The sequence below is a fragment of the Bradysia coprophila genome, unplaced genomic scaffold, assembly GCF_014529535.1.
Source record: "Bradysia coprophila strain Holo2 unplaced genomic scaffold, BU_Bcop_v1 contig_232, whole genome shotgun sequence".
Lineage (NCBI taxonomy): Eukaryota > Metazoa > Arthropoda > Insecta > Diptera > Sciaridae > Bradysia > Bradysia coprophila.
The window spans coordinates 10,897,404-10,913,803 of record NW_023503493.1 but is presented as its reverse complement, the minus strand read 5'-3'; the positions used below and the strand labels follow the sequence as shown (position 1 = coordinate 10,913,803).

The window sequence follows — 16,400 nt, the reverse complement described above, 5'->3', positions numbered from 1 at the left end:
CGTCAACCCAAGCATTGGACGAGATTTATTATCTTCTTTGGAATGAGAATAAAAAACAATAGTTAATGTTGAATAACTACCATTTTTCCAATTGTTGAGCTTTGATTTTGACAATAATAAATGGTATATACAGCTGGTATGGTATAGCATGGTGTGGTATAAACTGTGTTGCATACCACAATTTAGTTGTCAAAATCAAAGCTCAACAATTGGAAAAATGGCAGTTATTCAACAATTTCGGGTTTAATTTTCTGTTTCTTAGTTTGTTAAAAAGTGTTTTTTGTCAAATTAATTCTGGAATTTGATAAACAAGTGTGTGAATTATCGTTTCTGTAATAAAAAGTTGGAGGCAGTGTGTTTAGATGTGCAAATAAAGTGCAATTCTTCATGTGTTGTGTCCAGTGCAGCGATGTTTTAAAACCGTAATATCTTTCGTTTGATGCAATATTTAAAACATTCTTTTCAGCAATTTTGTAGATAAAGGTCCAAGGGGTTTATCGTTCGGACTTATTAAGGAATTCCTAAGATTTTTAAAATTCTTTAAAATTCATAAATTTAAGAATTTTAAGAATTTTTTAAGAAGTGAAATCCCGAGTGCCATGGTTCCGAGTCTTAATTGACGCTCTTACCGCACATTTTAGCAGACTACATCAACTATCATTGGAAGGCTGAAATAAATAGCATGTAGTTCACATCTGTAAAATTGCTGGAGAAATTCGTATACAATAGGATGAATGGCACACTCGACCCACCCTAATTTATATTCGCTCGCATTTTCCACAAGAGCTTTTCTTTTATTACATGCACACGAGGACTTGATTGTTATCAATCAATTTTATTTTTACCTTTTCAAATGAAACGTCGAAATGTATCTCTATATCACGTGAATTTCCAATAAAATGAAAATGTTTACATTAACACATCGTCAATGGGGCGCATATATTCGTATCCGCGAACATATGACTAGCACGCCGCCAGAAACTTAAGTTATCGATCAAACAATTTCATTCTAAAAATACTGGGAGAAAATGACCTTCCCGCATTGTTTTGATTTTCACCAAAGAACCTCATTTACGTTTCGCCAATTTTCATTCAGTTCATTGGTGAACCTGTCGGAAAATGGATGATCGAACGGTTGATCTGATATTCGCTGGCTCGCTGGAGTCTTTGCCTCCGGTTAGTTCGAAAATCGTTCGCATTTTCACCAGTTCAACGTTCACAGGTAACAATTTAAAAATTGTTCGTTCCAACATCATCCCCAACTCGAAAAAAATGTGTTTGACCACCAGATACAACAATGGAACGTAACACACTCATGGCTAAGTGTTACCCACGGATTAAAGACTATTGCAGGGAAAAACATGGATTGGAATTTCAAGTGGTCGACATGAGATGGGGCGTTCGAGACGAGGCCACAGACGATCACATGACCACCGAATTGTGCATGAAGGAAATCGAAAATTGTCAAAGATTGTCGATGGGTCCGAATTTTGTGGTCTTTCTGGGACAGAAGTACGGGTATCGACCTATTCCGACGTACATTTTGTCATCGGAATTGCAACTGTTAAGGGATGAACTGACGGCATTAGGAATCGACGGTGTACTGTTGGATACATGGTATAAAAAGGATAGTAATGCGGTGCCACCGATCAGTGTGTTACAGCCAATCTCTTCCATTTTAATCAACTTTAACAATAAAGTGAGTTCGTTCAGAAAACGGTTTAGCTCTTAAACGTGTCTTAATACTACGTTCACAGAGAGTACCGAAACTACAAGCAGAAGACCAAGCCATTTGGTGGGATACGTTGAACAAAATGCAAAAACTTTTACGAAAGTCTGCCGCATCTTTGCAGGCAGCGAATAAATTTGATAAGGAACTGATGCACAATTACTTCATGTCTGGTATGGGACAGTGGTTGGTTGTGATTATAGAAAACGTTATTTGAAATTGCAAGTTTTTCAGTTACTGAACGGGAAGTTATAAATGGAATTCTGAATGTTCGAAACACCAAGAACCATTGCCTGGCTTATGTACGTTATATCAACAACATTAATCTGCAGAATCTGAAGAAAGCGTCTCTGTTCGTTGATATTATCAATAGAAGTTTGGACACTGAGTCATCAAAGCTGTTAGCAAACTTGAGAGACGAGCGACTGCCGAATAAAATCGAATCGACAAATATGCAAAAGTAAGGCCGTTCGTGAATGACGTCCACCATAAGACAGTGTCCATGAATTCGGTTTGACGAAAACTACTTCCCATTTCAGATACACTGTTGAGTGGATCGGTCGCGAAGGATTGGATACCGAAACCCATGATGAATATTTGAATCACTTCATCGCCCATTTCTACAAAAACATTGTCAAGCTGGTCGACCGTGCGATGCGCAAAGAAGACTCCAGTGCGCAAGGTCAAATTGTGACGGAAATACTGCAACATTTGCACGCCTGCAATAATTCCGTTAAAGTGTTTTATGGGCGCGAGGAAAGTTTGATTCACATCCATCAATATATGACGAATGAATCGGAGAAGCCGTTGGTACTGTATGGCGGTAATGCAATAATGAAAACCGGAAATTGGTTCCGCTTTGCAGTACTTAATTACCAGTTGTATTTCAGAGGGAGGTTGTGGTAAGACATCACTGTTAGCTAAAAGTGCATCGCTATCGCTGACGGATTGGTTCAGTCATGTAAAGCCGATCAGCATTGTCCGTTTTTTGGGAACGACACCTGATTCAAGTGCTCTGACTCCTACACTAATTTCCATTTGTCAGCAAGTGAGTGGCCTGTAATGCAGGGCCGGACTGACTACTCACGAGCAACAGCTCATTTTTAAAAGCCTCAAAATTAACAAATTTTATACAAAAATCCGAAGGGTCTTTCGGGAATCGCCAGTCCGTGCCTGTTGAAATTTCATAACAAAAAGTGTAACTCACGACCACCTTAATCGACAGATATCCTACAATTTTATGCTTCCATTCGAGAACATTCCCGACGATCTTGTTCCATTGACCGCACACTTTAAACAACTCCTAACGTATGCATCAGTCAACCAACCTTTGTTCCTTTTCCTGGATTCGGTTGATCAATTGACCGGCGCACAGGATAAGGTATCGTGGCTACCGACTAGAATGCCACCGAATTGCAAGGTGAAATAACATTTTCAATTTCAAACATCTGCATGCACCGACCAACACTGAAAAGTTCTTTTGAATGACCAGATTATAGTGACATGCGCGAACGAAGAAGCGAATCCAACAGTATCGAGAGAATATCACCTGCTGCGTAGAATGATAGATATTGACGAAAATTTCGTTGAAGTTACAGCATTAGGCGAAGATCTGGCGATGAATGTTATTAAGTAAGAATCAGATACCAATCCTGCTAACTTGCATAGCCTCCACTCCACATATTTGATTGAACCAAAAAATTATTTTGATTTTTTTGATTAAAGGATGTGGATGAAGACGGCTTGCCGTGACTTGAACAACTATCAATGGCGACTAGTTTCAAATGCAATCGCGAAATGCTCATTGCCAATTTTCGTGAAATTAGTTTTCGCTGAAATCTGCCGCTGGAGAAGTTATACGAGACCGCAAGAAACCCATTTAGCATCGACAGTCATGGACTCCATCATGATGCTATTCGAGAGAATCGAGAAACAGGTACACAAAACCACAGAGACCATAGAAAGATCAAACATTACTTCTCTACTCCTTCATGATTTAGCATGGTCGCATTTTGGTATTCCACGCATTGGCCTACATAACTGCAGCCAAGTCCGGTCTATCCGAAAGTGAACTGGAAGATCTGATATCACTTGACGACAAAGTGCTAGACGATGTCTACCAATACCATTTACCGCCGGTTCGTCGAATACCGCCACTGCTGTGGACACGTATACGAAACGATTTGCCCAACTATTTGAGCGAACGTGAAGCGGATGGTGTCAACGTTATGAACTGGTACCATCGACAATTCCGCGACACGGCACGTGAACGATACTTCAAGAATATGAACATGGCAACGTATTTCCACTCGTCCATTGCTGACTATTATTTGGGAATATGGGGCGGTGGTAAGCCGAAGCCGTTCAAATTTACGGAAATCCAGCGACATAGGTAGTTCGAAGAGAATGATTTTTGCTTGCCGGATGAACTGACATTCGAGTAGTTGACACTTTTTACCATTTGCCAATGATTTTCAGATTTAATCTAACCGAAAAAGAAGGTTCAGCAGATCGTAAGGTGCCAGTGCAACCATTAGCATTTACCAATAAAGAAGGGACAATATCACGATACAATCTCCGCAAAGTAAATGACTGTCATTCGACGCTCTTGCCCCAACAAATAAATTTTTCTTCCAAACTTAGTTTGGTGAACTTCCTTACCATCTCGTACGGTCACGTCGCTTTCAAGACTTGTACGAAAATGTTCTCTTCAACTATGATTGGCTGCATGCCAAATTGTCTAGCTGTCCACTCCAAGCTGTACTAGCTGATTTCGAGGATGCGTCAATCAACACGGACGACAAAGATTCAAGACGAGAACTGATGTTGGTTGCCGATGCTCTTCGCCTCGGCGGTGCCATTTTAGCAATTTATCCCAATATGCTAGCACCGCAGTTGGTTGGACGTCTGTTACCGGAAATCGGTGGCAATGCCAATATAAAAATGTTGCTGAACGCATGTGATAACAGCGGGCCGAAGCATTGCTCATTGATTCCGTTGAATCATTGCCTTCACACACCCGGTGGTCCTTTGAAAGTATATTTTGCACTGGTTCTGGTTGAATTCGGTTCAATCGAAGACTTTTTTTAGTATTCTCTGGAAGGACATCAGTTCGCCGTGTTCGGATTTGCCCTGACAAATGATTTACGGTACATGGTCTCGATTTCAACGCGGTTCATTACGTGGGATTTGTCCACTTCAGATTTGACCAGGGATGTAAATCCGGGCATCGAAGGTATTATGCAGCAGCTGGTCTTAAGCCCGGATAATAAATGGGCTGCTGCGTATACCAACAATAATCAAGTAAGTTTTGCTCTTTAATGTAAATCAAATTGCTTTGGGCTCTGTTCAACCTTTCCTTGAATGCTTCTTGTCTCCATATTTTCCTCTTCTCCTGTGCTTCATTTCCTCTTCCTCAGAGCTTAGCTACATCTGCCAGCAAGTAAACCATTTTTTTTTTCACGAACAGAGTGTTCTGCTCAATATGTTGTCCAGTGAATTTGTGATAATTAACAATCCGTTCGAGGAGACGGACGATGTTACTGGGATCTATCTGCTAAACCAAAAGTAAGAAGTTCATTTTAAATATTGAAAACGAATGAGCATATTCCCTCTCGACCTCGATTTACAGTTTATTCGTCAACACTAAGCGGAAACTGGCACGATTGGATATGAGAGGAAACTTTATCGATATAAAGGAAATCACGTTCGTCACCGACGAATGGGAGATTTTAGGTAATTTTAGTCACACGAAAATGTGTCGCAACATTACATCAACCCCACACAATCTATTGCAGCCATGAAAATCCGGGACAATGAATTTTATCATCTAATGTTCTGGACCGGTTCCATTAACGATCCCCGGCTTCGACTAACAACTTATACGGGATCGGAAAATGTCGCTACTGTTGACTTTTACAACACACTAGTGTTTGATGCTAAATGGAATATAATTTACTGTTGCCCGTCGCCGGATAACTGCGAGGTACTTCGACATCGAATGAATGAATCATGAATCATTCACTGCTCACCGTACGAATTATTCCATTTTCCAGGTAGTCCAGTTCGAGTACATAGAATCCGAGTCGGCCGGTACAGCTTGGCAACAAGTTAAGTCTCTGCCACGATACATGGACGATGAAAAGGAACAACTTTTACAGTTGAAACTCGACAAGGACGATACGATGCTGCTTGGATCGACGGGAAAGGGTTTCGTTGTGTGGGATTTCAGCGAACGTTTGCCGAACGAAGCCATTTATTTGGCACTGCCGCATGGTGTCCGAAACATTACCACGAAAATGATGACCTCCAATTCGTTTATGGTGAGCGCAACACTGAATTACGCTGTCGCTGGTGTTAGGTAATGTAATTTCGTCCGAACACTTGTTGAACCTTCCATACACCTTGCATACACCTTCAAAAACCAGCTAAATGACTCTTCAGTTGCATGTTCGATAAAATCATGTAATACTTGTATCGCATTGAGAGTGTGCTTTACATAGGATTTGCGAGCTTTGGATACCATTTGAAAAGTGAAATTTTTCAATGGAATACAAAAGAAGTTTAAAGCTTTCGAAAGCTCTTTATAAACGAAGACACAAATGCGATTGCGTTTTTGCTTTTAAATAGCTTTCGAAAGCTTTAAGCGTCTTTGTATTCCACCGAAATGTTCTAATTTTTAATGGAATCCTAAAGAAGCTTAAAGCTTACTAATGCTCTCCAAATCCAAAGCACGCAAACAATGCGATACGATGTTTCGGTCTAACACGTAGGTATTTGCTCGTATCATTTATCTAATCTCAGTTTAAAATTTACGAGCTATATCATCACTCACCAGCCAAAAACAAGATCCAAGGTTTTTGTATAAAATATCCATTAACTTTGCAGGAAAAGTTTGTACGTTTGGTGCCTTCAAACCAGACAATTAATGAAGGTGCTCGATGCCCATTTCGGTCGAATCATTCAACTGGAATCGTTGACTATTGGTAATTGGAACAGTGTGATAACGTCTTCGATTGACCGGTCGGTAAAAATCTGGAATATTAATAATATTTTCGAGCAAGTGCACGTTATCGATCGACATGAGCTTCCCATCGACACGATAAGGTTGTTACTTTTCGTCCATAGAAAATCTCTTAAAAATTTTTGTATTTCAGCCTATCTCAAACGGACTTGGCTGTGACAGTGACCAGAGGCTGTGTTGGCGTGTGGGAAATTCGTTCGGGTCGACTACTATCCAAACTGGCCGACAATCATTTGGGCGCAATTGTTACGCATGCCGAAATTACGCCCGACGGCAAGCATATCGTTTCGTCGGAAACGGGCAAAATTTTGGTGTGGAATCGTGTATCGGAACAGGTTTTGTACAGAGATGATCAGCCCGGTATACAGCAAATAAAGTTCTTAGACCATGGCGAGAAGGTTCTGTCGATATCTTGTGCTAATGTAAATAAAACGTGTGACGATGATTCTGGTTTGCTGGCACTGGCACAAGTTCGATCCCTGCCTGGTAAGTGAACGAATGGTAACGAGATTTCGTGATATGGAAATTAAATTTCTTCTTGAACACGTTACGGCAGAGGGTGTCTTGCTGTTTTCATTTGAATACTCATTTCGAATGATTCCGGGAATCCCATTCCGGCAAGCTGTTGTATCCTCTGATGGTTCGTACATAATTGTTGTATCGGTTGATAAAGGAATGAAGGATTGTATCGCCATTTACAACGCCACAACCGGCAATTATTTGCACAAGGTGGCATTCAAGGGGTGCAGTATTAAGGTCTTCCGGTCATATGAAATGCCAGGATCGAAAAATCAATTTTTTTTCATTTCCCATCACAGGAAGTCATCACCATAGTACCGCTGCCGCACAAACCGTCTCAAGTGGCTGTGATTTCGAGTGAAAAGGGAAGCATTTTCGACATCAAGTCGAAGAGGCACATTCGATCGATTTTGAAGTGGGGTGGCAGCTGTACCAAGGATGGAAAATTTGGACTATATGCACCGCCTAGGTATATCAACGTTTCAGATGCAATCCGTTGCTTCCTTTAATAAAGAAATTTTCCAGGGGAGGACTTGAACTACTGGAGCTACGTAAAGGAACGACAGTCAAGACGTACATACCAAAAGTGGCTGAAGGTGTGTTCACTGTGATATGTATGTTCACCGAAGGTGACGAATACGTTCTGTACTATCACAGTGGCAAGAAAACGCTGAGAGTGTTCCGTACATCGGACACTCAAATGATAGCCAACTACCGAATGCAGGCTGAATTAACCGCAATTAAGAGTACAACAGATGGTAAGGGCCTGGTGTTGGGTACGATCGATGGTTGTTTATCTGTATTGGCTATTGCCGATCCCCAAAATACCGAAATTTTCAAATATTTGGCGGATCTGCCGTCACGTGACGAACAATGGAAGAAGAAATTGGCAAAGGCTAAGGCCAGAATCCGGTTTAAAGCAACAATCCGAATAACACGATTGTGCATTCGATTATACTGTAACTGTGAATCGCGTTTGAAGCAAGAGAGCAACGCTGCCAAGCAGCAAAAAGAAGTGTAAAATGGCATTATGTGATGAACAGATTCGATGTAAAATTAAAGTTATTTCAATCTAAACCGTGTCAGTTTGTGTGTGGTATCATTCGACCAATCAATCGGAAAAAATTACCCTCCCCTAAAACTGATCGCACTCTAGCCCAGGGCCTATTTTAAGGAAATTAAATTTCCAAAAATTCTCAAATTTTTTCATCACTTTTCGTCATTTCATCTAAAAACACAACAGATTGCATCGTAAATGTTGTTTTTACTGCCTTTTTAGTTGTTTTTCATGTCTTCGAGCTTAACTGATTACTTCAGAATGAGATCTAACAGAAAACAAAATTTGGAAATTTTAAGAATTAAATTCCTTAAAATAGGCCCTGCTTTAGCCGCAATCTGTCGCTCCTGTAACCCATTTCAATCCTAGGCTCGATGTTTATTCAGCGGAAATAATGAAAAGCTCTGGGGAATATGGTCCTTTATAAAATGCATGTTAAAAAAATTGAAGTACCAGATTTTAAATCAACAGATTGAAAATACTTTGATTGATTGAAGTAATATACCCGATAATAATACTGGTCATATGCTTGCCGTCTGTAACAGTTAAAAACTTATGCAAATGCCGAACAAAATTCGTAAAATTGATTTTGACTTTGATAGAGGTAAAAAGAGAAAACATATCTGGGGAGGAAGGTATACCATAGGTTATCTGTATCTCTGCTCAATTAGTAGATATTACAACTTTTTACGACAGATATTTCTGAAGGTTTTTTTCCGAACACCACCGGTGCGATTAATTAAACTACTTTGAAGAATAATTTGTTTAAAAGAAAACACCATTTAAATCACACCAAATATTTTTATTGGCAACGTTTCGGTCTATATACGACCATTATCAAGCCTTTGACTCCTTTAAACTAATTACAAGTACACATGTAACTCCTGAATTTATACAAATCTATATAAAACCGAACATTCTATACTCTTCTATAATCGAATTGAAAACTCCTGTATGTTCTACAATTTACTAGTACTTTCCATTCTAGAAAAGTCTGGTCTATTTGTTCGTAGCCTACTGTTCGGCGTTTATCCCTCTTATGTTGGACCTGTCCTTCACTATGTCCACCAATGACAACAATGGTGATGTGATACCGAAGACTTTGTTCATCAATGGCTTGTCTCTATGCTTGTTTATATATACTGCTTCCATATAATCGATTTTGTATTTGTCACTGTACGGTCTTAAAATAGATAATTGGTCGTCAGTGATTTCATGATTGTGACTCAACAAATGTGCTGCCACTGCTGGTCCATTTTCGTCATCGTTGATCCAGTCAGCCATATGTTCACCAAATCTGGTCTTTGCTCTTCTCACTGTTCTTCCTATATACCGGTAATAACAACCTTCCTGGCAATTAATTTGGTAAATTCCTGATTTATGAAATTCCGGCACTTTATCTTTTGAAGACACTAGGTATTGGCGTAAATTGTTTCCACTACGGTGCACCAATTCAATATTATTGGCTCTGTAGATCGGTCTTAAAGCTCTCGTGATTTCAGGTACGTATCCCATGCTGACTCGGGTCTTTTCCTCATCATCTGGTTCTTTTTTCAGACCATAGAACGTCGAATAATTAATTGGTTAGTAGATATTAGTTAGTAGATATTCATTATTTTCTGGTGATATTGTGTAACAATTGGGTGGGTCAGGTCCCTTGACTGCTGCTCTATATTTTTAAAATACGTTTTTACGCTGCTTTGAGTTAAAACAACTCTAAAAGTAAACATAAAAGTTGAATGCATATGTTAGAAGTCCACAGAAGTGAACATCTTAAAATAATAGACATTTTTAACTCTTCGGTAAAACAGTAAATTTATGCATAAGTGTCTATAGATGTAAAGTTTATATATAGCTTTAAATGCATAAGCCTAAACGGGCTGCAATAAAAAAGTACGATTGTAAAAGTAACAATCAAATCAAAGGCATAGATTAGAAAAATAGTTCTGATATCTTGTCAGCCTGTTCTCCGGAACATTTCAGTGAAATCAGATCGTGGATATCACTTCATTTACAAGGACCACAGATCCTATTTCAAAGATTTAAATCAGTAAAAATGGAGAACATTTCCCATTTTGAACTCTGGTTAAAAAGAAATTTGTACATTGTGTCTTCGAGTATGAATGTGGCTTAAAATTCATAATCTCGAATTGACAACTCATTTATTTTCGTCATTCAGTCAAGCAGGGACTATTTTGAGGAAAATTTTCCCTATTTTTATATTTTTCCCAATTTTTCCTATTTTTCTTAATTTTTCTAATTTTTCCTATTTTCCTAATTTTTCCTATTTTCCTCAATTTTCCCTATTTTCCTTAATTTTTTTTTTAAATATTGCCTTCTCACCTAAAATAGAATAGTGTATCAAACAACAAGCATTTTTTAAATTCTGAACAGTGAATTTTACAGAAAAAAAATATTTTGTGAGACATAGCTGTAGGGAATGCAATCCCGGACTGTTTTTTGGAATACCGGGATTCGGGATTTTTAAACTGAATCCCGGGATTGATACCGGTATTTTCCGTATTGACAAGAAATTATGATTTGAGTAACAAAAACACTTCCACAAAAATTACTAGCAAAATTCATTAATTTATTGTCGCTTCAAGAGTTTTGACTTATAATGATGGTAATGACATTGTAAAACGTTTTTATTCTTTTTGAAAAGCTATTATCACATTTTTGTTTCATGTAGGATCTGATATTTCTTAGCCCACAGATTGTGACGGCTGTTATATTGTATGCAATTTTTGAATTTATTCCTATAGCTGAAATATTTGTCGCACACGCAGAAGAATTTATGTAGAATCTGTTGAAAACGAAAATGTGATAACTTCTTAATTTTTTCAAGTGAAAGAACGCACAAACGGTGCAGTGTTTCGTCGTTCAGTCTTAAACGAATTTTACTACAGCAGTAGCCACAAGCTGAAAATGCCCGTTCTGACTCTATGCTAGTTGGCTTGACAAGTAGCAAACACTTATACACGTTCGATAAAAGCAGTCCACGACTCCCTCCATTTTCGAACGAAACTGATAGCTGAGTGGTCCATCAATTTTTATGCTTTTTCGAAAAGTAAAGGTTGAAGGAATTTTCCGTTTTAATGATTTTTGGTTGTCAACAATTTGATTTGATGTGATGGAGTCATGGTCAACTTCACTGTTGCATTTTTTGTCAACTTAATTTTGATTTTCCTTACGAAAACTGTTAGGTTCTTCACCCCATCGAAAATCTTTTGTTTTGTTGTATTTTGGATATCGTAAAAACGACAAAGAAATAAGTGGTCGCTTTCAAAAATTGTGCAGTTTTAAACTACTGTACACTTTCATTGCAACTACTGGTGATGAGTTAAACTGTTTTCGTGATGAAAATCTACAGTCGAATTCAAATAAAAAAACAACAGAGAATGTGACCATGACAACACATTGAATAAAATCAACCTTACTTTTCGTTAAAATCATAAAAATTGATGGAACAATTAACCGGCATCGGGGAATCTGTCACACACGATCATAGTATGGGCACACCATCTATTTGTATGACGTGCCAGATTACCCTACGCCCAATGTCTCACAAAGTAGGTTTTTTTACATAGAATTGTTTATTTGATACACTGTACGACTTAAGGTCAGAAACTAATTTGGAAAAAAAAGGAAATTTTGAAAATTAAAGAAAATTGGGAAAATATGAAAAATAGGAAAAATTAAGAAAAACAGAAAAATAGGGAAAATAAAAAAATAAGAAAAATAGGAAAAATAAGGAAAACAGGGAAAATTTTCCTCAATCTTTTCCCAATTTTCCCTATTTTTTTCCCTGTTTTCCTTAATTTTCCCTTTTTCTCTATTTTCCTTATTTTTCCAATAATTTTCCCCAAAATAGTCCCTGCAGTCAAGGGATTGTATTCATTCAGTCACCAAGAAGACTTAACAGTCAAGGGAATACATGATATTCGCTAATTTCAAATTAAATTTTATCGTATTCCCGCAGCTCTCTTTGACAATAAATTTTCATTTTCTTACCCAACTTTACTTGTCGAAACGTGAAGCCGTCCGTCGTCGTCAAAGTTCACTTACGAAAGAGGTAAACGATGCAATTTGCCCCACGGACTGACAAAAAACGATAAAATATTTGCACATCGAAACGATGAAAAAGTTATGTGCTTCATGCTTCAATGACCTGCACTGCTAAATACTATGTTGAATAGAATCAATAAATTAGTCATGATCGAAATGAAATTTTAATGATTTTATGTAAAAGATAGCTTCGCTCGTGTAAGACTAAAATAATTAATGAATTTTATGTAAAGTGTTTGCTGTTTGACCACTTTGCTACTTGACTTTTAGTATTAATTGAGCAGTGGATACCTTTCAGTCAACTATCTCAATAAATTCAACTATGTCAAACGTAAGTTATGCAAACACTAGCACTTTTTCATAATCCACAAGAACGCTTGTATCGATATTTTGTTAGGCAGAGCCACCAAAAGTAGTTCTGGCTGCTAACAGAGTACTCACCGACAAATTACCTATACCTACAGCAGCCTATCTGATTTTTAGTCGTAGTTTACAGTTTCTTGAACTGTTCGGAATTGTTATCGGTGTCAGGATAAGCTTCGATTGGAAGAATAACACACGCTTCAAGTTTACAAAATTTATTACTGCATTCTGTTGGTCGCAGTTTTTCTACACGAAAATTGTGTACGTTCATCAGGGCAGTGCAATGAAAACTTTCGAAGTTTTTGCCGTCTATGGAATAGCAATATCGGTAATTTTGATTTTGATTAGTAAAGTAAATTCATATTAAAAAGATCGATTCTGAGTGTATCGTGATATGTAAGACAGAGGTAGATGGAAGGTTGGTATATAGTATAGTCTTACATACCTACCATTTGAACTGTTCATTATCATATTTTAAGGTTTATTATAACGGCAGAGTAAAATAAACCAGGCAGGAGTGGTTCATTTTTGAAATGTCAAAAAGGGACCTAATACACTGTATGAAAAGGAACTCAAATAAGCACTGACATAAATTGAATTAATTTAATACGCAAAATTTAAGGCTACTAGTGAGCTCTCCTGCCTGGTTTATTTTACTCTGCTGTGTTATTATCTGTAAACAATTCCAATACACTCTAAATAAACATTGTGAATGTTTTAAAAAATTTTGGCAAGCTCTTTATTAAGTCCTATACTTGCTTTCACGATACGCTGAACAACTTCATAATCAACCATTTTAATTTACCCACCTTTTAGTAGAGTGCAATAAAACGAATGGTTGAATCGTTTCAACAACGTTTAATTTTTAGGCGGTGTTGAAAATTTGGTGCTTCGAAAAATATCACAAAAATATTCGAGCACTTTTCGTATCCAGTCTAAAAATTTGTCAGCAAAACACTGGCTCACGTGCCGATCGACTAAATCATCGTTCGAATTCGAATTTTACATTTCTCAAATTTATCGCATCCGTTGCAGTATTTATTGCAATACTCTACATGTTTTATCCGGTAAAAAGTTTTCTCATCGACGGTGAACTGGTGCCCTTCGTTCCAATCGAAATAATGTTGGTCGATCAGTCGGTCTTGTGGGGCTACATTGTTGTAAGTTGTATCATGATAACGTTGGGAGTGTACGCAATTTTAGGTAAGTGCAGTAGCTTCACAACCCATACTCACATATATCCTAACCATCTTAGATTTTCATAGTATGTTACGTCACCTATTTGTAAATATTTGTTTTAGCAAGTGTGAGTTTTGCGGAACGAGCCGAATGCGAGTGGAGTAATCACACGATCCAAAACAAACATTTACAAACATTGACGTAACACATTTTACATGCAAAATTTTACGTTTAACAAAATGGAATTTTCACTTTATCCGACTTTGAGGCCCTACCGATTTAATGAATAAACTCAGTTCCAATATTAAAAGGCTATTTTTGAGACACTCCGTCAAAAGAACTTTTTTTTCTCGTTTTATTAATGGAAAATAATAAGATAATTTAATCCAAAGTCAGGGCTCGAATACGAGAATAGCAATTGAAACGAAATTCACGCAATTCCAGGCACTGAATATATGGGACTGGCCTTCGTTTTTCTGATCATAAACTATTCACCTCGTGTTGATTTGTTGGAAATTGATATTGAAGAATTGAATGACCTGTGGAGTGATACGTCCACATCAACATTGGCTCATCGACATTTGTTTTTGAGAAACATTTGCAGGAAATGCATTGACATTAGAGAGTATAAAAACCGAAAAAAATAGCCAGGAAGTTTGTGTCGTTGTTTTAGTCTAACGTGCGTAACTTTTCAGATACATCGCCGAAATCAAGAACATTTTCGACGATAAAATGTACATTTTCTTCGTCTTTGCCTATTTGTCGCAAATATTGTGCATGTACCAAGTTCGTGTTGTAAGTTGCGATCTTCTTCATTCAATGAGAATACATAATAAGAACTGACCGCACACGTAATTCACAGAACAATTGGATACCTGGTTACGCTCTGGCAATTGGGTTTTTCATCGAGATGATTTTTTATTGTTTGATGGGTACGAAAGTTACAATGGAGGTATGACACGATCTAGTGTTTCATCTCTAAGTGAGAGCACAAATTCACTCTTCGTCCCATGCATGCATATTTCCACATACGGCATACATGCACATCCCTGCATTTGACAATAATAAGATAAAACCTGCACTCTTTGTGCAACAGAAAAGATACAGTGACAGAATAGGCAAAATTGACATGTTTTCTGATTTGATAATTGTTGTTTGCACATGATTCCACACATTTGTTTAGCAAATCCAAATCTAGATTTTTGATTTATAAGTATTTCATTCTTGTTGCGAGCGTGTGCCCAACCAAAATTCATAAAATAACAATCTAGATTAACATTTGTACAACGAAATCCTTGTGGAATTAACTGCAAACGAAAAGAAATCCCAAATCAGAAAACATGTCGAATTTCACTTCGATGGACCTGTTATAGACAATGTCTCTCCAGCTTATACAACTCCCAGCTACATAATATATAAAGCTCGTCTACCAAGAAGGTTTATCTTCAATACACTCCCTTGAATGTGACATCACTCTTGTATTAAACAAGACATCATTAGCAATGACTCATTGCCTAGGGTGATTGATTCATCATGCCATGTATTATTGAAAACACCCACCACAAAAGTTTAAACTTTCATTCAGAATGAACGGACCTGCCATATAATTGCCCAATCCAAATGGTACACGTACGATTTGAAGTCACAAAAGATGATGACAATGTTGCTGAACTCGGTCATGAATAGCGACGAACTATGGATAGGACCAATAGCGCCATTGAGCGTTTATACGGCAACAGAGGTATGTTCGGTTATGCGATACATAAAGTTAACGAAAAACATTTTAGATCGTCAAGAGTATTTACACGTACTACACGGTGATGACGGAGGTTATGTAGTCCACTGTGCCTTGACAGCCCGATTATAACGGTGAATAGACACTATGCTAATTAACTTTACCTGATGATGATATTTTAAGTTACCGGAAACGTGCACACATTCAATTAAAAGTATTTTCGACAAAAACAATCGTTCTTAAAATTACGGACGCCAGTCCAGTTATACAACCAAACCGATTTTCCGGTTTTGCTAATACCTACAGGCTGCATATATCAGAGCGAGAAGTTCGAACACCAGTTGATTATAACTTGCCTTATGCCTTGTGTGTTGGTTGCTTGTAGCTGAATCAAATGTAGATTTTTTGATTGACATTAAGAGTGATATCGCGAAATCTTCGAGCAATCGGCTAGCCATGCCATCCGGATTTTTGACGAGTATGGTACCCATCGAATCCTTGCTTCATTACGAGTTCAACAAGGTATATCTCGCCTCTCTCGGAATTGTCGTTTTCGTGGTAGAGCTGTTTGAAATATTGGTGGTTTTCAGGTAGAAATTTTTTCATCCTGATTATCTGTGGTAATAAAGGGCCGACTTCGTTCAAATTTTAGGGGATTCTAGTGCTAGACTAGACTGATCACATAAGCTACCAAATACGTCGGGCTGTTGACTGTATTAGTGACTGT

At 37.8% G+C, this 16,400-nt stretch overlaps 2 protein-coding genes across 2 annotated transcripts; both read left to right on the top strand.

The window, feature by feature from the left end:
• Positions 1-144: 144 nt before the first annotated feature.
• On the top strand, positions 145-8,348 carry LOC119076566 (NACHT and WD repeat domain-containing protein 2). The gene is made up of 23 exons (XM_037183354.1): positions 145-422; positions 1,097-1,222; positions 1,290-1,699; positions 1,758-1,902; positions 1,964-2,189; positions 2,269-2,552; positions 2,620-2,777; positions 2,955-3,149; positions 3,222-3,361; positions 3,455-3,665; positions 3,730-4,121; positions 4,208-4,313; positions 4,373-4,765; positions 4,820-5,032; positions 5,199-5,296; positions 5,361-5,464; positions 5,527-5,714; positions 5,785-6,089; positions 6,617-6,835; positions 6,886-7,238; positions 7,309-7,508; positions 7,571-7,740; positions 7,797-8,348. The coding sequence occupies exons 2-23, from the start codon at positions 1,120-1,122 to the stop codon at positions 8,290-8,292; spliced, it is 5,109 nt and encodes a 1,702-aa protein (XP_037039249.1). The 5' UTR covers positions 145-422; positions 1,097-1,119; the 3' UTR covers positions 8,293-8,348.
• Positions 8,349-12,718: 4,370 nt separating this feature from the next.
• LOC119077209 (odorant receptor 67d-like) lies at positions 12,719-15,785 on the top strand. Its single transcript, XM_037184391.1, has 8 exons — positions 12,719-12,727; positions 12,794-13,087; positions 13,629-13,962; positions 14,383-14,563; positions 14,634-14,733; positions 14,801-14,890; positions 15,524-15,679; positions 15,726-15,785. The coding sequence occupies exons 1-8, from the start codon at positions 12,719-12,721 to the stop codon at positions 15,774-15,776; spliced, it is 1,215 nt and encodes a 404-aa protein (XP_037040286.1). The 3' UTR covers positions 15,777-15,785.
• Positions 15,786-16,400: the final 615 nt, after the last annotated feature.